This window comes from Ahaetulla prasina, chromosome 7 (assembly GCF_028640845.1).
Source record: "Ahaetulla prasina isolate Xishuangbanna chromosome 7, ASM2864084v1, whole genome shotgun sequence".
Taxonomy (NCBI): Eukaryota; Metazoa; Chordata; class Lepidosauria; order Squamata; family Colubridae; genus Ahaetulla; species Ahaetulla prasina.
The window spans coordinates 66,414,110-66,438,959 of NC_080545.1; the positions used below are offsets into that span (position 1 = coordinate 66,414,110).

Genomic DNA, 24,850 nt, shown 5'->3' on the forward strand with positions numbered 1-24,850 from the left:
CAAACCATTTTGGTTCCATCCATTTACCACTTTAACCATTGCCTTTTATTGTTAAGATCTATATTTTTTTTGCGCTTCCTCTTCCTGTATTTGCTTTTCCTTTATGTATTTGCTTTGTGATTTAATCCTCATTCATTCTCCCTGTCACCAACTTCCAGTGTACTATTTACCATCTTTCACATTCAATGTTTTTCAGAATACGTGAGATCAAATCTCTGACAAAGTTTTTATAACCTAAAATTTAACAAAGGGTGAAGTATACATTCAGACATTCAGGCTCATTTCAACAAACAGAAGTGTGTATTTGCACACCAACATGGCAGCTGAAGCGGAAATGCAAAGTTTCAGATTACCATAGTCTTTCCATAGTTCTGAAGATGCCTTGAAAACATTTGGAGGGTTCTGTTACAGGAGATGCAAAGTCTACCTGAAGTGTGCTGATCAACTATCAATCTTCCAAAGCAATCGGAAGCATCTCCACCAGCAAGTAGGAGAAATTGAAGAGTTGAATTGCTTTTCCAAAGACCAAGATTTGTAATTTTATCTTTCCATTTCCTTGGTCGAACTGTCGAACATTCCCATTTTGTGGCTGACAGGCTGAATAGATTATGTATCAAGAAACACTTGACAGGCTTCTTAACTTTGCTGATAACTGCAAATGCAGAAATAGCTGTATTATTTTGGCCTGACCAGTTTGTAAACATCTGAAAGTTTATAATTACAGTGTGAGCATTAATTCATCTTCATATGTCTCCAGAAGTCTGCAACATCATAATTTTCAATTTTCCTATAGCAGAACCATCGAAGAACTCATGTTAAACTGATTTAATTTTTAAAAGTATTTTATTACTCTTTCAACACAATGCCGCTATAAAACACTGATTCAAAGAGACAGTTCTATTTTCACACCCATTTTGCTCTGATAAGGGATCAGTGCTGGTTTGACTTCTTCATTCAGGAACCTTGCCACCTGTCGTGAAGAAACAACAATAGTTTGAGATCGAATATATTATCATCCTTTACAATTTGCCATTTTATATCACCATATAAAAACTATGGTTAGGGTGGTCACAGCTATTTAGGGTAGCTGTGACCACCCTAATATATGACTTTGTTTTATATATTCTATATGAGCGTGTTTTAAATGATGTCAAACTGGCGGCCCATGGGCCAGATGTGTCATGCATAGGCCACGCCCACCCCAGCTCTGAGAATGGGAAAAACATCGCAAAACATCACGTGACAGCAATGTGACGTGGCGAGTTTGACACCCGTGTTTTAGAGTCCTGGAAGTTCAGAAATTTGCAGTCATACAACAGCTGAGCAACTCTGATAGAACAACTTCACTGGCTGCTGGCTTATTTATTCAATTCAAACTCCTGGTTATAAAATAAACCGCTACAGAACTAAGCTTCAATAGTACTTGGAAGCAAGCTGTTTGAAAGATACAAAGATACCTTAAAATTTAAGATATTTGTGAAAGATCCTTCTCTTGAATTTGAGGATCATTGGAGACATATATGGAGAAATACAAATTGCAAGTACTTTGGAGCTGCTTCAAAACTTGGAAAATTAACTTGTATTGTTTTTCTATCATTAGACAAAGACAATTTTATTCAGATAGGTTTCCTATGATAAACTGCTTTGGCTGCTGATTTGGATTTTAACTGGTTGGGCCAGTGTCTGCTTCCACTTAACTGATGAGTTCTAATTATAGTTCAATTGTTTTTGAAAGTAACACTTTTTCAACTTTTGATTATTTGTTATTCTTAGTCCCTTATTTGCTGTTTTTGTTGAAAATTGAGAAATGATTTCAATATAGAAAATTATATAAATAAAAAAGTGACAACAATTTTGGTCATTGTTATTAAATAATACTTTATATAGAAAGTATGGGCAGTTTTTGGTCTTTCAATCTATATTAAACTAGTATAACAAGTAATTTAGAATAAAAAGTCCATAATACATTAGTATAAAATGAAATACCAATGGATTACCCAAGAATTTTAGAGAATGGAGGAGGAGATTGGGCTAAAAAACAACAACAGATTAGCATATCAATTTTAATAAGAGTAAATCTGAATTGGGACATAACAGTTGCAGCTTAAAAAAAAAGCTTTCTTCAGGAAAGCTAAAATTAAGAGCAATCTAATAAGGATACTAGCTTTTTCTGCTTTTCCCTACCTGCTGGGAAGCACGGCCAGTGAAGGATATAGGCTCCAAGAGAGTTTCCAATTGCCCATGGATAGGGCTAAAATAAGGATCAGCACGAATTCGTGCAATGAGATCATTATCACCTCCTTCTTGCTTCACAACAGCAGCTGCCTGCTGAGACAGAACCCTTATCTTCTCATGACATTCCTAGAAGGTAAACAATGGACAAAGTGTTACTCCTAAACCAGGAAAATGCTACATCCCACCATTAATAATGAATACAGAGTTTAGGAGGCTCATCCTAGATAGCTCATCTTGCAAACAGGATTTGAGCATATGAAAAAGCTACTGCAATAATCTCTCTCCAGTGGTATCCCAAATGATTATCAGATTTAATATATATTTCTTTTTAATTTACAATCTGCAATAGGACTGGGAAGTGGCTCACCAGGCTAATGCAGCCTGTTATTAACACACAGCTACCTGCAATTACAATTACTGCAGGCTCGAGTCCCACCAGGCCCACGGTTGACTCAGCCTTCCATCCTTTATAAGGTAGGTAAAATGAGGACCCAGATTGTTGGGGGGGGGAATAAATTGACTTTGTATATAAATATACAAATAGAATGAGACTATTGCCTTACACAATGTAAGCCGCCCTGAGTCTTCGGAGAAGGGCGGGATATAAAATCAAATAAAAAATAAATAAAAAAATGAGAATAAAGATACTTCTAAAACTCTTCATTGCTTTATAGAAGAATTTAAGTTAACCAGTCAAAAGCTTAGTGTGCAAGGTTTTTTCCAGACCTCATCAGTAGACAAATATTACAACAACCCGCCCCCCAAAAAAAACCAGAATAGCTTTCCACAGGATTTGATTTAAATCAATTTAAATCACTAGTAAAAAGGCTTGATTTAAATCAACTTGATTTAATAGAATAGAATAGAATTTTTATTGGCCAAGCGTGATTGGACACACAAGGAATTTGTCTTGGTGCATATGCTCTCAGTGTACATAAAAGAAAAGATACATTCATCAAGGTACAACATTTACAACTCAGTTGATGGTCAGTATATCAATATAAATTTACAAAGTTACAGTCATACAGTCATAAGTGGAAAGAGATTGGTGATGGGAACGATGAGAAGATTAATAGTAGCAGATTTAATTAATAGCAGATTTAATGAATAGTTTGACAGTGTTGAGGGAATTATTTGTTTAGCAGAGTGATAGCCTTCGGGGAAAAACTGTTCTTGTGTCTAGTTGTTCTGTTGTGCAGTGCTCTATAGCGTCATTTTGAGGGTAGGAGTTGGAACAGTTTATGTCCTGGATGCGAGGGGTCTGTAAATATTTTCATATTTTTTCATATCATAAATCATAATTTTTAAAGAGCAGTGGTCATCTCTGTCCTACAGAGGCTCTTCCTCTGAGCTGCTGTTGACTCACCGACAGTACCACTCACTTTAACACAACATGAGGGATGTGGCAGACAGCAGGTGAGTGGATGTCCACTAACAGGCGCTGGCACGATGACAGGTGCTCTTTAAATGTAAGGACTCATTCTTGCTGGTAGTGAGACTCTTTAATATTATTATTTGCAAACAAAATGAAGGTTTCCTATTTAGCTTGCAGAGCTTGGACTCATTGAATGAGTTTATCAAAAATGTAAATATTGCAGAATATACCGCGTCATGCCACATAACTAAACTCCATTTCATGCTGAATAAACTAAATTATTAATGTATCTAAAATAGAAAACTATCTTTAGATAGATTTTTACTCCAAAAGCATTTTATTAAAATAAATTTGATGAAAATAAAAAAATCTGATTTAAATAAAAAAATCCTTTTTTTAAGAAATAAAAATATTTCTTTAAAAAATCATTGATTTTTATCCACCCTGGATTTCCATACCTCCTTTTTTATAACTCCTCTGTTTCTTGCATGTATGTTTCTTAGGAGCTGATAACTAAGTATATACAATTAACTACTTACCTGGCGATTTCCCCCAGCTTTCACCATAGCCATGATGATATTTTCTGTGGACATGAAAGGCAACTCTTGTTCTATATGCCTTGCAATTACCTAAAAAATTATGATATAAATCTTTATAGACTGGATTGTTAATATGATTTCTTATTCTTATTTATTTATTCAGCAGATGGAACATATCCCCATGATAAAATACATTCTTTTTGTTATGCAGAGGATCTCAGTAGGTATGAAGGAAGCTGCAGAATCTTTTTATGATCCTTTAATCTCTTTGTTTCAGAGTTGAGTCCTACGACTGAGTGGAGCTGAGTGTTTATTCGCCAGATGCCCTTCGTGACATCCATGTGGAGTTCATAGAAGAGTTCTTTGCGCCCTGATAAGAGAAAAATCTGACGCTGCCTAGGATTGAACTTTCAACTTTCAGAGTGGGAGGAGAGCCCCTTCATCTCTAGGCCACCATGCAACTCAAGTCTTAGATAATGATTATATTTCTAGATATATTCTTCAATACAAGCTTAGAAAATAAACCACAGAATAGGTGCAGATAGTTTCTTCAAAGCAAAAAATCATAACATATTGTTTATATGCAACAAAAAAAAAAAAGCCAGCTTTCACTCCATTTGAAATGTACGTGATAAATACAGTAATTAATAAATCAGATACTGCTTCAGTTGTTATTCTTGTCCCAGGGAGCTATACTTTCATTCTTAGAACTGAATTGTATGACCCTTTAAAATCCCTGAAATCATATAATTGTATTTATTTTACACATTTAAATAAAAAATCAATTTAGTAAATGTGATTATTTGGAAGATTTGGTGAGATGTCCTATCTGGAATCTGCCTAATATTAATCATAGTCTTACTTCGTACCACGCAATATAATTACTGCAACTCTAACTAAGGTTGTCAAATAAAACAATAAAAATTCATTAGGATTGTTTTTAAAGATTTCTTATAGCCCAATGCTGTAAAAGGGATGATGGTGTACAACTTTATTTTAGGAAATTCTTTCCATATCAGTTCTTCCTCTGGAGCATACTGATCTTGCTGTTTCGGGGTGTTCTAGGATCTTCTGGAAATCAGTCCTCCAAAAGAGAAATGGTTTGTAGTGTTCTTGATGGATAGGCCTGTTTCATAGCTGGATTACAACTAACACCACAAGTTGCATCTGGCATAGAGGATTAAATTGTGCGCATACCTATATTTAATTTAGTGGAAAAGTGAGAGTGAACATTCACTCTCTTTTACTTCTTACCTTAGGGTATACTACAAGACCTTCAGAGATATTTTGCAGGGTACTGAGTATAATATCAGCAGTAAGGAAAGCTTCAGCTAAACATACACGCCTGTAGAAACAAACGGGACAAGGATAGAAAAAAAGCAACTGTTTTAATAGTTCAGTGTTTGTTAATCTGATTATTATTCATATATTTCTCAGGGTGCAGAGATGTAAAGAATATTCTACCCATGTTAATTTTTCAGAACCAGTGCTTCAATAGCGAGATAATAAATAGAATATAAATGGTGCTTCATGGCCCTTTTGTAAGCACTTCTGATTATCATAAAATGTTGTACTGGCTCCTTTCCCCTGCAGTCACACGACTGTATTTCGGACACTTGGCAATAGGCTCACATTTACGACTGATTGTAGCATCCTGCGCTCAAATGACTGTGATTTGTGATGTTTTTGCTGATTTCTGGTAAAAAAAAACAACCCAGCCATTCAGGAGAATGAGTTTGCATTCATGAGTCTATGATTTGTGGTTATGTGATTTGGACTTATGACTGCATGATTTATATGCTTATGGACCACTATAAAAATGGTTATAAAACTGCTTCCGGTCATGTGGGTGCCTTGACTTGCAACCAAAATTCTGGTACCAATCATGGTTGTAAGTCAAGAGTCTCTATTAATTTGCCTAACTCCCTGCATATTGTAGGAACTGGTGGTGCAGTTGTTAAACGGTGGTATTGCAGACAAACTCTATCCACAGCCTGGAATTTGATCCTGGCAGGGCTCAAGGTTGACTCAGCCTTCCATCCTTCCAATGAGGACCCAGATTGTTGGGAACAATATGCAAATAATGCTTTTACTTATAAACTGTTCAGAGGGTAGTATAAAGCGCTATGGGGCAGTAAATGCTAAATGCTATTGCCTTATTGATTACTATAATATATTAATAGATAGCCAGTGCAATAGAAAAAGTAGTCTATTTGGAAGGATGCTTCACTGAAACTAAAAGTTTACTTGAGGCCTGGATGGCACAGAGCATGTTACAGTCAACCATATTTTTCTTCTAATTAATTTCCTCCTATAACTTCCAAATACATGAAAAGCATCTCCACATCATGTAAGTATATACCTGTTTGCACTGTCATCCAATGTGCGCTCAAACCATTGCACAGAGGCTGTCTGAAGGGGATCCAGGACAAGAATCATAAGATGGCGAGCTAGACTGCAACAACGTTCTGAACGCATGGGATTCCGTTTATAAGCCATGGCACTTGAACCTTTAAAACAGATTTAAATAATTGATCATCATAAGACAGAATAGTGTAAATGTAAAATGCTGTAAAAATCAAAAGCCTCAATTGGGTGAAATCTGTCCTAGCTTGCAGTGCAAATATGGAACAAACTTTGCTTTAACTGAGGAAAGAATGTAAGGAATCATTGTGCTCAAAGGATGGAAGGAGCATACAGGTAGTCCTTGACTTACAACAATTTGTTTAGTGACCGTTTGAAGTTTTACAATAGCCCTGAAAAAAGTGACTTATGACCATTTTTCACACCTAAGACCGTTGCAGCATCCCCATGGTCACGTGATTTACATTCGGATGCTTGACAACTAACTCACACTTATGACGGTTGCAGTGTCCGGACTCATATGATAACCCTTTGTGACTTTCTGGCAAGCAAAGTCAATGGGGAAACCAGATTCACTTAAAAATCGTGATACTAATTTAACAACTACGGTGATTCACTTAACAACTATGGCAAGAAAAGTCGTAAAATGGGACAAAACTCCCTTAACAAATTTCTCAGCAACATAAATTCTGGGCTCAAGTTGAGGACTACCTGTACAAGATTCTTTAAAGGTAGATACTTATAGCTTCAAAGCTATACATCAATAAGCTTCAGATTTTCAGGGGAGATATAATTTCTCCTTTGACAACTTGTCAATAAAGCAGTAACTTTAGATATGTATTAAATGGCAATGTAAATTCCATTAAATTTCAGTAGAAATCATATTTATATTCTTCTCTGCAATATTTTTACATAAAAATTATAAAATTAATTTGTCAGGAAATCATTTTTAATATTTGCTAAGTGCTATAATAATTTATTTTTAACTTTTGATTATGTTAAATAAAGACGTTATAGACAGACCAATTTAAAAAGTGCTAAGCAAGTTACAGTAAATAAAATAAGTAGAATGAAATCCTATTTTTACTCAGTGCTTACCAATTTGTTCTTTCTCAAAAGGTTCCTCTATTTCTTTGAGGTTGGCCAGAAGGCGGATATCAGTACATATCTAGAGAATAATAATTAATATAAATTCACATGTAAATAAAATCTCTAATAGAATTAGCACAATAGTAATCTTGAAAGGAGTGCCATTTCCACTGTTTGACATTTGCATTTTGAGAGTCAAGAGTCAAGCAAATGATCTTAACTGTAGTTTATTTATTTATTGGACTTATAAAATTTAAACTACTTAAAGCTCAGAGTTTGTTCTTTATCATCGTCTTCGGGGGCCATGGCAAATGTAGAGGTGACCCAGTGATATCTGCAATGTGGATAATACTACAGTGATTAGTCCAATTTTGGGGGGGATGTGGGAGGTCCACTAAAATTGGTGCAAGCAGCTCCAAAACTCAAGAAACTTTTCAGGAGGCTTGTAAACAAGCAAACACAACCATGCAACCAAAGTTTAGTATTTTGTTGTCAAATGGAGCTACTTAATCCGTAATTTGTTCCAATGTCTTTCACTACTGGTCACCCTGGCTGTGAGCTGTAATTCAGCAAATCACAAAGCTACTCCTTTGCTATCTATATATTAGAGCTTCTTTCTACAACAATACTTGTACATGTAAATTAATTATTACCTTATGTATAGTTGCCCCAAGACTTGCTAGAACAGAGAGAACTTCAATATCTACTTTGCGACTATATGTCTGTCCTGTGATGATATAGGCCCTAAAATCAAACACAAAGTAATATGAAGTTCAAAGAGTCCTATACCTGTGGAGGAATGAACATGCAAAAATGCATGAATATCATGCCAGATCCATTGGTTATTTGATTCTTAAATTGTATTAGCCTTGAATTAGCATGAAACAACATAGAAAAATTGTGTGGTTGTACAAATCAAATTTGCATGCGGTAAGGCAGCAGCTAAACATAAAATGAGAATGCTTTGAGCAACAACTACTGGTATTTGTAAGTATACTTCAAAACAAGGCCTAAAATTAATAGTAATTATTAGCTGTACAACATGATAATATTACAGAGTTGCTAATTTTTAGAAAGCAAAAGTTCTGACTAAGTAATAAAATATATATGAAAAATCCCAGATGCAAGTCTTCGTATCTCTTAAAAAGGAAAATATCTTTTCTGAAATTTCAAAAAGCCTCTAGCAAAAAGCTTCCAGGCAATATACTGCTTTGTTTCTAGTTAAGAAAGCTTTCTATACACCTTAGGAGGTTATGCTTAAGCACTTCCTTAGTATTAAAGGGAGGTTTTTTTTTTTTTAATATACCGCTTAAATCCTGCCATTGCTGTCACAAGTCTGTCCAGCTCCTCCACCTTAGGGAAAAAAACAGACAGGAACCTCAGAATGCAGTGACTGAAAAGAAAATCACGATTGTGCTACCTAGATAGTTTCCCTTTGAACACCATTCTAAACTCAGCATATTTTATGGGTGACAGTACAGGTAGTCCTTGACTTGTAACAGTTTGTTTAATGACTGTTCAAAATTACAATGGTAGTGAAAAAGTGACATGACAGATTTTTGCATCTACAACCATTGCAGCATCCCCATGGTCCTGTGATCAAAATTCAGATGCTTGTCAACTGACTCATATTTATGACTGATGCAGTGTCCCAGAGTCATGTGGTCCAGTGGGGAAATGTAAAATTTGTTACTACCAGTACTGTGGGCGTGGCTTGGTGTGTGTGGGGGTAATGTGACTGGGTGGGCATGACCAACTTTTTTTTTTTTTACTTTTAAAAGCATTTTTTCTACAACCTTTTCAGCTGAAGAGGTTGTAGAAAAAATGCTTTTAAAAGGCTCCTCTGACGATCCCAGCTGAGTTGCCTGATCGTCAGGGGCTTTTCTTCTCTTTTAAAAGCATTTTTTTTGCTTTTAAAAGAAAAGAAAAGCCTCTGACAATCAGGCAACTCAGCTGGGATCATCAGAGGAGCCTTTTAAAAGCATTTTTTAACAACCTCTTCGGCCGAAAAAAAATACTTTAAAAAAAAATACTTTTAAAAGGCTCTGACGATCCCAGCTAAGCTGCACGATCATCAGAGCCTTTTTTTTTACTTTTAAAAGCATTTTTTCGGCTGAAGAAAAAATGCCTTTAAACTCTCTCGATCCCAGCTGAGTTGCCTGATGGTCAGAGGCTTTTCTTCTCTTTAAAAGCATTTTTTGCTTTTAAAAGAAAAGAAAAGCTCTGACAATCAGGCAACTCAGCTGATCATCAGAGAGTTTTAAAAGCATTTTTAACAACCTCTTCGGCCGAAAAAAAATACTTTAAAAAAAAAATACTTTTAAAAGGCTCTGATGATCCCAGCTAAGCTGCACGATCATCAGAGCCTTTTTTTTAACTTTTAAAAGCATTTTTTCGGCTGAAGAAAAAATGCTTTTAAAACTAAAATAAAAACCTCTGATGATCGTGTGGCTCAGCTGGGCATGTGGGGGGGACAGGGATTTTTGCTACTGGTTCTCTGAACCACCCACCGCCATTGCTACCGGATCTGGAGATCCGGTCTGAACTGGGAGCATGTCACCCCTGATGTGGTCCCCTGTTGTGACCTTCTGACAAGGAAAATCAATGGAGAAGCCAGTTTCACTTAACAAGCCTCTTACTAACTTTAACAACTCCAGTGTTTCATGTAACAAAGGTGGCAACAAAAGTCGTAAAATGGGCAAAACTCACTTAACAAATGCCTTACGTAGCAACAGAAATTTGGGGATCAATTGAGGTCGAGGACTTTCTGTTCTAGCTTGTAGGCAACTCCTTTACCACCTGCACTTCTAATTAATATAGCATTTCCAGGCCTAGGAAAACTTATCCTAGCATAAAGTTCTGCGATGTGGCCAGAATTAATCCAGTTTTTATTTATTTACTTTTTATTTATCAAATTCAGAAACTGTTCATCTCCCTCATAAAGACTCTCGTAGGTGTACAAAATATTAAAAACAGAAATGTATGTATAAATATGTAAGAGGCAAAAATAATTAAAATTCAACTTTAAAAATTAAAACATGGGAAGGAGGCTTTCAGGACACTAACTAGCCCAATGGATCGATACTCCTCTGTGAATACATTCTGATCTTTATATATATATATATATATAATCTTGATAGCATTCATTTTGCTACTTGTGACATTGTTTTTCAATGTTTTTTTCCATGCCTGTAAGCAAGTTTAATTATTGCCTTTCTCAATATTTATAAGGCAGTATATAATTCTTAACAAATAAATACTTAACTAGAACACATTTAAGTGACAGTCTACTGCATCCTTACTTACTTTACTATGATCCCCTTCAAAAAGCTGCAAGAAGCTGGCCTGGGTGCCAGTTGTGCCTTTCACCCCACGAAATCTTAATTCATCTCTTGCTCTTTCAAGATTGTGAAGGTCTGTGCAGAGATCTTGAATCCATAAGCAACAACGTTTACCTACAGTGGTTAGCTGGGCAGGCCTAAAAAATCACAAAGACTATTTTTTAAGGACAAGTGCATGAAAGTTAATGGTATTACAAAATGACTATATTTGCTTTTCCTAGAGCAGTGCCACCTTAAGTTATAGAAACTGGTTAAAAACAAGCCATGGCTCTTAATTTTAATAATAGCTATCTCTTAAATTAAATAAGAACCTCTAGATTTGAAGGCTTGGGGAAAGGATATTGAATATTTTACATGACTGCTAATCAGATGGTAGCATATTTTATATGCCATTGGTTTAAACATGTTGGGGAAAAAACACAGGACAGAATTACAGAATATGTGCAGCAAAAGACTGTTATAGGAAACATTGCAATTCATAACAGATTTCTGAACTGGAATTTAATGACGGAAATAAAACTATGACTGATTTTATAGTGTTCACATGAGTTATGTTCTTGCTACAAATATTTTAACAGGATTTACTATGATTTATAACATTTTTGCAAACAGATAAAATCTGTATGTTGAAAGGTCTTCCCTCCTCAGTATGCTTTTGCCAAGATGAAATTGAATCTTGGTGCATGGAATTCAATAAATTAGAGTAGGTACTCATAAATTTTATTGTCCTTAATCATGCCCCATAGAAAAGTTACTGATGCATAAAATAGATGAAACAGAAAAGGTAGCAGCCATGTTACTGAATAATAACATCTAAGTAATTACTTACTGGTAGTGAGTGAAGCCCAAGGTGGGCAAGTTGGCATACTTTTTAGCAAAATCTGCCAGACGACTGATTATTGTGGCAAGCTATAATGAAAAGGAAGAAGAAGAAGAAGATACATGAAAATAAGAGAAGCATCATCGTCATTTCATTTGTGGCAGCCTACATGGTTCATCTTCATGATGTATATGGACAATGAGGAAGAACCATTTAAATAATTTTGCACAACAGTTTTCCCCAACTTTAAGCCTTGTTCGCTGGCTGTTCAAATGAAAAGAACAATCTAACAGTCATGCTCAACAAAGTTTTTGCTTGGAAGAAGAGATGTCAGAGCATGAGACTAAGAATGTTTTGATCAAACACTCAGGTCAGAAAGTAGAGGCTGATGTACAACAGCCTCTACAACAACTTTGTATAGCTGCATTTTTTGAGCCCTAAACAGCACTATCACTGCTGAGTGGAAGACTGAATGGTAGAGGGTTACCAGCTGCAAGTCAGACTTCCTGAGAGAAAAAGCATCCTACAGAATCAAAATTAGAATGAATACTGGCTGACCTTGGATAGGCATGGCAACTAGAACCTTTGTCAGAAGTTTAAAAGGTTGCTGGAGACATTAAATTTAATTGGACTTGTACACCATTTTGGAATTTCAACTGTCATTTGTTTTCTTGGAAATCTCAATGCCAGCATGGATCAAACCCTCCTATCCTTCCACAAAAGTGTAAAGACACGGCTCTGCCAGTTGTCCTGGGGTGCAAATGGCTATGTTGGAGGTAGTAGCTGGATTGATGGCAGACTCTACTTCCCCCCCCCCCGCCCCCTTGTTCTCTGCTCTCTATCCGTCCATCATTCTTTTTTGGTAATCATTTAATTGTATTTCTTGTTGTGTTCTTTTTCATTGTTTATTTTTATTACTCTGTTATCTTCTGTTCTGTTTACACTCTTTCCATTGCTTCCTTTTTATTGTTGTAAGCCGCCTAGAGTGAGAGGCATCAAATAAATTTAACAAATAAAATAATAAATAAATAATCTGTTCCCTCTTGCATCTGGTATAATATTGTGGTTTTGGATGCACAGATTGGCTTGAATAACTCCTTAGAGCTAGTGTGCCTTCAGGACAAATTTATTGGCTCACAACTTCAGCTATTTATATTTTCTCTTACAGCTCCATGAGGCAGAATATAAATCTGCAGGGGCCCCAATTGGGGGTGGCTGCTGCACAGGTAAGTACCAAATGCATTAAACTCTTGAGGAAAAAGATGTAACAATTACAGGAGAGCATAATATATTTAACCAAGTCTACTCTTAGAATTATTAGTACTAATTAGTAAAGGCCCAAGTCAGAAAGTAGGGTTCTATTCCCCATATGTACTTCACAGAAAATCAAGAAATGCCCTGAATCTGAACTTTTCTCCTGAATGAATCTGTTTCCATTTCTATTTCTATTGTTAACTTTAGCAAACAGCCATTTCTCAATCAATAAAGCCCCTGCCTTATGAAAAAATACATGTTACCTTGGGAAGAAGCAGGTTGAATCCATCTCGAAGAACTATCAAGTCCTAATAGAAAGAATAATTTTAAACAGTCAGATAAGATAACCTTTATTATCATGTTTTACTGTTAAGCACACTGGCAACATTAAAAGTGAAATTCTGTTTCCTATAATTTCTCAAAAGTAGTTATATATCTACCTATACACATACATAACACACATACGTAACAGATACAATTCTATTTGATGTATTTGCTGAAATTTATTTTTCAGTGTGGGTTGCAACTCTATAATTACTCTAACAATAAATATCTTTAAAAAATCTAAAAGTCCAATGAGCCTAAATGCTCAGATGAATATTGATAAGTCCAGTGTGAATAAGATTGCAGTATTTATATTATAAAATTGTGCTAAAAGAGAAAATGGGAACCCCAAAGAACTTAATCATTTCATTTCTGAGGATGCAGACAGATGCCTCTATCTGAGCTGGCTTCTTCAGGAGTAGGAGTAGGAGTAGGAGTAGGAGAAGGAGTAGATGAACTGAGACAAATAAAGGCAAAAGAATTGACAAACTAGCAAAAAATGAATACTTTGCCTGAAGATATGTGAAATCATCTAATAAAAGCACAGGTAGAAAGTAACATCAGGCTGATGAAACTATCTTGACGTAAAACAGGAATTGGACCCACCCTTCTAGTTGGCTAGCTGGCTTAGCTGTCCATTTTAGCTTCACTGTTTTATTTCTCTCTCTAGCCAGGGTACCCCAAGTGAGGGTCCCTCGGGACCCTGAGAACATTAAATTGTGTAAATTAGACTGCCCCAAAGTTGAATTATAAAAAGCCGAATCAGATTTCTTCTACCTTCTCTACTTTCGGTCACATAATCAAAATCCAGTCATTTGACAATTAGCATGTATTTATGATGATTGTAGCATCCTGAAGTCATGTGATCCCCATATGAGATTTTCCTAGCTGGCTTTCAACAAGCAAAGTCAATGGGGAAAGTCAGATTTGTTTAATAGCTATAGGATTCAGTTAACAATTACTGTGATTTGTTTAATGACTGCAGTGAAAGAGGTCATAAAATTGGGTGTAACTCACTTAACACCACCTTACTTAGCAATGGAAGTTCGGGTCCCAACTATGATTGTAACCCGAGAACTCTATAGGCTATTGATACATTTATAAAAATAGGCATTTAAAAATAAAAATCAACATTAAACATTCAGAATTGAAACTAAAATAAATACAACCCCAAGCAGAAAGTGTGATAAGTACATCCATCTCAAAAGTGAAGCCATCTAAAAATTCTCTGGTTCCTTGGGACCCCCAGACATGGTGTCATAACCAAGTCTTAAGGAATGTCTGGAACATCAGCAAACAGATTCAATAAATAAATTTATTTTGGGTGTTATTTTACCGTATTATCTCCCACATAACAAGAAGTTGCTCCAAGGTGAATAATTCCTGCAGCTTTTGGACAACAATGGGCAAATGTATGTACATGAGCCATTACATCATGACGCAATCGTTTCTCTTCCTCTGCTGCCATTCTGAAGTCTATGTTGTCCAGATTTGCTTCCATTTCCTTTATTTGTTCATCTGTGATGGGCAGGCCCAATGACTAAGGGGAAAAAAAAATCTTAAATTAAAAGATGCATGATCCTCAATTTAAGGCAGCCAACAGAGCAAAAGTAGTTACTTTGGAATTTTAATTTTTAGCAGAAATAACTCTTGTAACTTTCACAATTAACTAACTAAGCATTGTTAAGGTGCAAATTTCCAAGTAGCAGAAAACAGCCGTCCTACTTTACAATTTGAGAATTATTTCTACTTGTACAATTTAATCTAATACAGGTAACCCTCTAATGACCATTCATTTAACAATGGTTCAAAGTTATGATGGCTTCAGAAAAAGTGAATTACAACCCATTCTTGAACTTATGACCATCAAACCATCCCCTTGGTCACGTGATCACAATTCAGATGTTTAGCAAAGGTCTCATATTTACAACAGTTGCAGTGTCTTAGGGACACGACTGCATTTTATGACCTTCCCAGCCAGTTTCCGACAAAGTCAATTGAAGAAGCCAGATTCACATAAAGATGCATGGTTCACTTAATAACCATATGATTCACTTAATGAGTGTGGTGATTTGCTTAACAATTGTGCTAAAATGGTCATCAAATCTGGCCATATGATGATTCAGTTAATGACTGCTTTGCTTAGTCACTAAAATTCTGGTTCCAATTGTGGTTGTAAGTCAACAACTACCTGTACCTAATGATCAGACACAGAAGAACATTTATTTATTATATGCTGCCCATTTTGCCAAGAGGTAACTCTAGGCAGGTTACAATCAATGACAGCAACAATATGAAACAATAGATAGCAACATTAAAATTGATATAAAAATTAATAAAGATGGGAAAGAAGGGGTCAAGATCCACACAGGAGGTCTGGGATCCTATCTTAGTCCATTAACTACCACTAGAAAGATATACTTTCAGACCAGTTGGCATCGTGACAAGAATGGCTGAAAATAGCGGAGCTCTGCTGAACTCTATGAAAAACAGCGGTATCTGCTGACTGGGAGACCCTACAGAGTCAAAGCCACCTTGGAGGGGTGGTAAAGAAAGGAGAAGTGCTTCGTTGACCATGAGGAATTTGCAATTTCTTCATTAGGTCTGAAGAAAGCTCTCCTTAACAAAACTAGTGAAAGTGAGAATTTTTTAATACACATAAAGGAATGAGAGAGACTAAACAACACCTGGAAGGCGGCTTGACCTTGACTCCATTCCAGAAGGCCTTTTGGATGTTTGGAAATACTTAGTAAGCTTTTTGAAGTTCCTTAAGACAAATTAAATTGCAAACAACTAAAATTCTATTAAAATTGTTTAATGGATGTTGGATTTGAAAGAATGATATGCTCTCATTGGCCAGTTGACAGAGCCAGATCTTCAAGCCCTTTTGGAAGGCCAAAAGGATAAGCATGGATCTCACCTTGGGGGAGGGGGAGGGGGCAGAATGATGTTCCAGAGTGCAGGAGACATGGCAGAAAAGGCTCTGTCTAAAATCAATGACTTGTTACCATAAAAATGTTCCAGGATTTTTTTATATAGTAATTTTATTAAAGATTGCAATTACAACAGTAAAAGTAAAATAATAAAAAGAAAAATAGAAGGTGCAGAAAAGAAAAAGAGAAAAGAACAAAGAAAATAATAAAGAAAAGGAAATGTATTTCTTTTTACCATTACAAGCATAAACAATTTTAGTAACTTAGCATTTTCTCTTAAAATAGTTGATGCTATCATTCAGACTCGATGCACCATCAAGTCTTTACATAAATTGGAATGTTTCTCATATGTAAAAATAAACACGATATTCCTTGATGTCTTGATAACAAGATAACATTTTTCTTTTATATTTAATTCACCATAACTCATTGTGGCTTGCTGTTGACATCTTGCCTCCTGCTGTCCGGGAAGAAAAGACTACATAGCAAGTGACTCTGCCCTTGCAGGTCATATTTATTTATTAAATATATTATGGCCACATAGTCCAGAAGATTCTGGGTAGCCTATAATAGCCAAATATACAATTAAAACAGCAAAAACCATAAGACAAAATGTGACCACTTGGACTAAAAAGCAATTAAAACAATGAAAGGGGTTCCAGACACACCAACTCCATGCCTGGGAATAGAATCAGATTTTAAGAGGGTGCCATATATATTTCTTAGGGGCGGGGAAGCTGTTTTGGAGAGCAGAGCAATGTCAGAGAAGGCAGTCTTCCTTGGTCCCATAAGATGACAATGTATCCACAATGCAGTTTAATCCTAATCACATTTTATTATATTGCCTCTTTTATAAAGAGTAGAAATTACTGACATTTTTTATTTGACATTCTAGGATGCACAAATTGCTTTTATATTCAAGTGCTGCTAACTGATCAATAGAATTGTACATCCTTAGCAGTGGCCAAATTCTGTTGTGCTTCATTTAAGGTCAGAAGTCAATTTCTGACCTAGCAACATAAATACTTTGTTCCTGGATAAGAATTTTAGCTTAGTTTAGTTTAGTTTAGTTTTCTTTCTGTCTGGTGTTTATTCTATATTCCAAGTGTAGGGCACATTTTCCTGGCAGTAAACTGAATAACAAGAAACCAACTCCCCCACCATAACTGAAATCACATTCTCCCATGACAACTGAAGGGAACATCTTTTACTAACAATTTGGCAGAGCCTTGATGGAACAAACAGGTGCACATGGTGTTTTCTCTCAGTTTGAATCTGAAGATCAAAATCAGAGTTGTGACTTTTTGGGAATGCAGATGGTTAAAAATAACAGATTATCTTTTCAAATTAGGGGACAATATATAATGTATGTATACCTATATTAGAATACAATTTGTTTTCTTAAAGCTTAGTTTGATACCAAGCTTTAATCTGATAAGACAGCCAACTCTATAATGAATACGGTATAAGATCTAAGATATATTGGATACCCCTGCCTAACTGCATCTGCTTCTTTGTTCCATAACTATTTTTTTTAAACTCCAAAGCTTCAAATAATATTATAAATTAAAAGATATTCCCAGTATGAAGAACTAACACAATTGTGGACTTTCAATAAATGTTTATTTAGCTTCTCTTAATTTGACGTGCTTGGTTCCTCTATCACAATGTTCAGCAACCTACTATCACAGCGTTAAAATTATATACTGCAGAAATTTACCATTCACATATATACACTTCATTTATGCCATTTGCATGGTTACACATAGCAATGGCTCTTTAGGACGAATAAAATAGGCAACATAAAACTGAAATGAAACAGGCTCTCTAAGGGTTTCTTGCTTAGGATGTGGAAGAAATAAAGAATTCTTACATTCTAGTGCATTCGGGATTTGCTAAACAGAAACTGTAGGAGTCTGGTATAATCTTTCCCAACCTGGTGCCCACTGAATGTCTCAATTTACAACTCACTTGACTGGGAAGTATAAGCACTATAATACTTATAGTGCTTATAAGTATGTTTATATTGCTTATAGTATAAGCACTATAATACAACAAGCAAAAAACACTGTATTATGGAAGGCTAGAATAGCATGAGAGGCATTTGCCTGGCTGAATGAACTATCATTTGCTTTGTTAAACTGTATAGTCCTTTCCCTAAAACTGCTGGTAAGAGTTCTTTGTTTTGCAGAATCCTTTACGTTTCCAACATTACATTCTTACTGTAACTTTAGGACATTCCAGGGGTGAGACTTGGGCAGAAAGTAAACAATGGATTAATCTGAAAGTTTAATGCATCTGTAGATCACTCTAAAGGAGGGAGGGGAAATTTAGGTTACAAAGGATGCCAAGACTCCCCGAAACTTGTTCATCTCCAACAAATTAAGAATATAATATACCATTCATGAAGATTTCAGGCAAAGAAACTTAATAGTGGCTTAGCAGATTTAACATTTGGAAGAGAAGATAAAGTCAACTTTGTTAACTCCTGTCTTACAAAAATTGTGCCTGAAATGAAGTATATATTAAAACATTATTATAGTTTAATAAACGTTATAATTCCTTTTAAATTGAATAAAAAATAGAGCATGTAATATGTGTTACACAAAAAAGCAACAGCCTAATATTATAAACAGTTGAGAAATTATGTTCAGATTTTTGCTGCTATCCTCTTGGCAAAAAAGTGAATTATTTTGAAATACATTTGCTTCATACCACATGTACAATATGACAATGTAATGATTAATCTGAATGCAGGTTGGGGACACAGAAACTGCTGCAGGTGATGCAATTCACAAACTGCAACTTTCAGAGTTGACTTATCATTGTCAAGTTATCTCACAGCTACATGTGAAATCTGTTTGCTTATATCAGTTTTTATGTATTTAGAAAGTGTAGCTACGTCAAAACTGTTCTCCAGCTACAGCAATGATGGTAAAGAACATAATCAAGATTTTAAAACTTGTTTAGAAGTTTCAGAAAGAGGGTAGAAAAAAATATTTCTTTAAGGACAATAAACAGTACTTACCCAAAGAGTTATTAGAATGAAAATGAAGAATGAGAACCAACAAATAAAACCAGTTAGTATTTCCTAACTATATGCCTTTAACAACTATTTGTTCAACAACTGTTCAAGCTTATGACAAGGCTGAATGAGTGGCTATGACTGAACCTCAGAGTTCTGGCTGTCAGTGTCCCCATAGTCATATGATAATGATCTGGAAAGTCAGCACCCAGCTCATGATTATAATGCAGCATCCCATGGTCATATGATTGCGGATTGTGAGCTTTTTTGCCGGCTTCCCACAAGCAAAGGCAATGGGGAAGCCGCCAGAAAGTCTGAAGTTGGAATCATGTGGGGTCCTCACTTAATGAACCATATGGTAATTTAATCATGGCATTTTTGATTGTCAGAATTACCATGGCTAAGTGGTATAATAACATGATATCACCCTTTACCCTGTTGCTTAGTAACAGCAATTCCAATCCCAATTGTCATTTTTAAAAATATTACACACACACTAAAGGGACAGTCATGAGCATAAATGAAATTCAGTGCAGATGGTATTTAGTATCAAAAGTTTAAAAAAATGAAACAATTCACATTTAGGAACATAATATATAATTTAAGAAGCAACAAACAGATAAGAAGAAAAACAAAGAATGATACTTTGTTCAAGAGCAAAAGGACCTAAAAGCAGAGTTGTAACTGTTTTACTAAGCAGGATGCTCCAGCAAGAGCTCAGTCCGCTTCACAAAACTATTTATCGAGACCGTTACAAAAGATTGTCTTATTTCCTTTATGACACCATCATATATCACCGATCCCCATCTTAAGTTTATAGTTATGATTGTCCAACTGAGAATATGTTTTATGTGCCATTGGAGTTGCATGTAAAGCTGATTAATTCACCTAAGCACATACTATTTTATATTCTAGTACTCATTGTATGTCTTTGTATTCTATTCAATTGTACATTATTTCATCTCACACCTTTATTTTATTTTATCTTACCTTATTTTATCGTATCTTTACCTTAGCTCATTTAACCATGCCTTATTGTGTCTGATGCCCATTGTTTTGATACGGTCAAGAGTGTAATCAATCAAAAGTTATACTTATATAGTGGGGGGAGGGGAGAGAACGAAATTAATGAGAAGATGTACAAAAATTATGGAGTTCCTCTTGTCTAAGATAAGGCTGCTTTCTCCCACACCTGGTTGCTTTCCAGGTTAACTTCTACAATCCCCAGCAAAAAGTGCTGACCTGAAGTTCTGTAGCCTCTACCCCGCTGGCAGGGGATTCTGGCCCGTAGCCCAACACCAGGCCTAGGAGTTATTGTAAGAAATTGGACTGCGGTATTAGCTTCCGAGGGTTTCAAGCGGCAAATACCATGAAAGGAGCAAAAAGGGGCGGAAGAAGCAACGCGGATCGGCCCAGCTACGCCAGTCCAAAGCCAACGTTTCCCGCCACCCAAGCGATTGTCTGCTTCTCCATTTAAACACGGACATACAGCATTAGGGCTATTGCTCCTGAACTGGCATGACCTGGATGACCGCGACCCTGACACCTCTAAGCGCCAGTCTAGATTTATCCTAATCTGCCAGCCATGTGGGCCCCGCACCTTCTCAGCCTGGGCTAGATAAAGCCAGAGCCTCCGCCAGGTGCTGAACTTCTTCCTCTCGCTGAAGTTATAGGCCATGTCGGGGCTGGCATAGCGGGAGACGAGAGGGGAGCGGTAGCGGCCGAAGGCGTCTTCCTCGCCGGCGGGATTCAGAGAAGCCATCGGAAAGGGCTGCAGTTGAGAAGAATTGCCGATCGCAAGCTCAGCGGGAAGGCTGAAGTCTGCCGAAGGTCGGAATAAGAAGTGCAGCAAAGCCCGGCCTCCGTTTGGCCCAGCCTCCTACCTTTTCCACCCCTTCCTCATGGCGACGGATTGGCCCGGAACAGGCGACCGCCGCAGCGACCTCTGGCGCTTGGGCGCCGCCGCCGTTATCGGTATTGCTGCTTCCGGACGCTTTGGGATGCGAGGAAACGAGTAAAGCGGTGATTGTCATAAATTTGCCAACTCTTAAGATGCGTGGAATTCAATTCTCAGAATTCCGCAGCCAGCATTCTGGGATTTGAAATCCACACATCTTAAAGTTGCCAAATTTTCCCTGAAATAAGGGTACATTCAGAATCTGCTGAATTTCTATCCCTGTTTGCTGAAGAGAGATTCTTCTGGTTGTCCTCAAATATCAACTATCACTCAAGGTGGATGACAGAATTGTGTCTTTGGGGAATATGTTTTCATTTGAGTAAGGTTTCTTTTTCCTCACTTGCCTTTGAATACCATATGAAAGTACCCAGGTTACCTCTCCATGACGTTTCTTTCCTCTCATCTTTAACCCATTATTAGAAATACAGGTAGTCCTGTATGAGTTCATTTAGTGACCGTTCGAAGTTACGATACTAAAAAATGACTTATGACCATTTGCAGCATCCCAGTGGTCATGCGTTTCTGCATTTTGATGTTTTAATTTTGTAAACATACACTTTGCAGTTTTGTGTATGTGTGTGTTGAAGAAAAACTAAGTCCAAAAAGAACTGTGCATAGAGAAGAAAGTGATTGGCCACTGCTTTTCCAGAATACAAATGTGGAGGTCATAGCAGCAAGGAATTGCAGTTGAGATTTAACAATTTGCAAATTTAGGGTTTTGTTATGTTGTTTAGAAGTCACTTGGTATGAATGCAGTGCAGGAATATTCAAAATGGTAAGTGTATATAGGTCCTAGAACACTTCTGAATATCACTTCTAGTACTTGTACTACTCATAGAACTCAAAAATGTTGTACTCAGGACCTAGAATAAGTCATGAAATTTAGTGGAGGAAGATTAGTGAGGTTCTGAGTGAAATCTCAAGATCTAAAAAATTATAAACCAAACAGCCTAATCTTTCTCAAAGGGCTGATGCTACCAGACTAAAGAGGTTGCAATAGGATAAATCACAGTTGAATGTAATAGATCTTGTACTCCCTATTAAGGCCATTATCCCTTTAGTGTACAAAGCCTAAATCTTATGGTGATGGGAGGTGATGTCATAGACTAGAATTCATTCTTCTGTACACCTAAAGAGCTAAAAAAGTAACTGTGGCCATACAATTATTTAGTACTAAACTTACGTCAGATACGTGTGCACAATATCTTAAAAGCCTTTAGATATCATTGAATCCAGATTTCTAGGAGTGTTATTCTACGTACCTTCCTGAGCCTCAAATGCACCACTTCAAATAGAAATTGAGATAATTCTGCTAAAATCAAAGGCTTGCACATGCCAGTTTTATATTTGGCTGAAGCTCCACTTTTCTAGGGACTCCCTGATTGCCATGATCATTCTGGATATTTTTTCCTCCTCCTAAAAAGCAAAAACCAGAATAATTTATGCTAGTATATGTCTTCTTAAATTCAGCCCTCCAGTATAGGCTTATTGAGAGCTAGAGTCACTGTCTGTCTGTGGATGTTTGGCATAACTCTCCAGGTAAAGCAGGATAAATTAAGTCAAACTCAGGCAATATATAAATCTGAAACCTTTCATGCCAGCAATTTAACTATTCATCATTATCTTCCCAATCCACTGCAGAACCTTTTCTTTAGCCAGCTTTAATGTCTTGCCCTTTGCAGTTTTGGAGAGGTCGTTTAATAAACCTTTTGCAATGCAATGTCTATGTGATTTGGAGAAACCAAATTTTCTAGCCCATATATTTTAGAGTTTCTAGAGCATCTTGTCTCCTACTCTTATAATTCTGTAGTTTCACTACTTTTAAAAACAGTTTCATTTGCTTCTTATGGGTAGACAAGAGCACTAATGTCTCTTGGAGAGTTACAACATTTCTTTCAGCTACCACTGCCTTACATAGGAAACTATTTTGCCTTATAGAACCCTACTAATAGATTTCATTTTTCCCTCTTCTGAAATGTCTTTTGTTATTTTATGCATTAGTCCTGTTGTATTACCAGTTACTGACCCATTCTCACATTGTTTGTTTAATATTATACAGGTAGTCCTAAACCTACAGCCGTCCATTTAGTGACCGTTCGAAGTTACAACAGTACTGAAAAAAGTGACTGACCAGTTTTCACACTTACGACTGTGGCAGCATCACCATGGTTATGTGATTTACGTTTGGATGCTTGACTGATTCACATTTATGGCAGTTCCAGTGTCCCTGGATCTTTTGTGACGTTCTGATAAGCAAAGTCAATGGGGAAGCCAGATTCACTTAACAATCATGTTACTAATTTAACAATTGCAGTGATTCACTTAACAAATGGGGCAAGAAAAATTGTAAAATGGGGCAAAACTCACTTAACAAATTTTTTACTTGGCAACATAAATTCTGGGCTCAATTGTGGTTGTAAGTCCAGGACAACCTATATTGTAAGCAGCCAAGAATTTGCTGGAGTGGAAAGCCATTACTAATGAAATAAATAAAATGTAAGCAGTTTATTCCCAAAATAAATTATGTTGCTATTAATTAGCATTAAGATTTCCTTATAGTATCACATTTATAGGGTTACAATATTGTGAATTTTGTTTTTAATTTTTTTTAAAAAAATTGCACTTGTGATATATAGTAATTGAGAAAATACTGATTGGCGCCTGTAGTTGGGACATTTACTATAGGTTTTTTTAGGATCTATCTGGTTGAATTCTAGGGCCTAGCTTGGAATGCAGGATGAAAAAATAATCAAGCCATCTTGGAACCAAAGTGGTGAGTTTTCAGCAGCCAGGGAAGTACAGGTAGATCAGAAAGAGGTTTCCCAATCAATAAAGCAATCTTAAGAGCGCTTTGTTAGCATAGAAGTTATTTTAGGATTCTGTTCTGCAGATGGCAGGTTCGACTTTTCAGGAGTTCCGGATTAGGTTTAGCTTTCATCTCTTGCTTCATTTCTTTCTTGCACAATAGATAGTTGAGATTCTTGAACTGTTTTTTTTCGGCTGGAATGTCAAGAATATGCTGAAATTTCTTTTCTATCTTAGGACCGTTAGTGGTAGCTTCAGGAACTTTTTCATTCTGATAAGGCCTTCACAGGTCATGCTCATCTTTTCTTTCATCAGTCAGCAGTGATGCAATAAGCTAAGGAACTGATGTATGATCAGGAGATGACAGGCAGCAAAATCATGGAATAGTCACAACTCTCTTCACCAAGCAGCCTGGACCAGTACTTTTAGCTTTACCCTATCAAGTTGAAAATAGCAGTAGCAGTCAAAGAACACCTAATGAACTTCATTGTAGCATGCTTGTTTTTATTGGCACCTGTACCACTCTAGGTTATATAGTCTTTCCTCTTTTAATTAAAGTGTATAATGGGGAAATTATGGCTCTTTAGATGTTGTATGGTTGTTAACTATTCCAAATCATGTAGCCAAGGATGGATTTTGGAAATTGAATACTCTTATTCATGTTCTTGTAGAGCAGGATTTGATACCAATATTTCAGTATACTATTACTTATATAAAATCCACATGTAGTTCAGCGTATGACACAAAAAATAAAATGTGATCACTTCCCATTGAGGAAAAAGAGAATGA

General features: G+C 36.3%; 1 protein-coding gene across 2 annotated transcripts; it reads right to left on the reverse strand.

The window, feature by feature from the left end:
• Positions 1 to 824: 824 nt before the first annotated feature.
• ADSL (adenylosuccinate lyase) lies at positions 825 to 21,266 on the reverse strand. Of its 2 annotated transcripts, none has more exons than XM_058191917.1 (13): positions 21,183 to 21,266; positions 14,678 to 14,881; positions 13,281 to 13,325; positions 11,773 to 11,852; positions 10,909 to 11,080; positions 8,909 to 8,955; positions 8,256 to 8,346; positions 7,612 to 7,681; positions 6,512 to 6,659; positions 5,404 to 5,494; positions 4,150 to 4,239; positions 2,185 to 2,361; positions 825 to 970 (listed from the first exon to the last, which is right to left on the reverse strand). In XM_058191917.1, the coding sequence occupies exons 2-13, from the start codon at positions 14,840 to 14,842 to the stop codon at positions 884 to 886; spliced, it is 1,263 nt and encodes a 420-aa protein (XP_058047900.1). In that variant the 5' UTR covers positions 14,843 to 14,881; positions 21,183 to 21,266; the 3' UTR covers positions 825 to 883. The 2 variants fall into 2 exon arrangements, with proteins under 2 accessions (XP_058047900.1, XP_058047899.1); XM_058191916.1 differs by lacking the exon at positions 21,183 to 21,266 and adding an exon at positions 20,900 to 21,176.
• Positions 21,267 to 24,850: the final 3,584 nt, after the last annotated feature.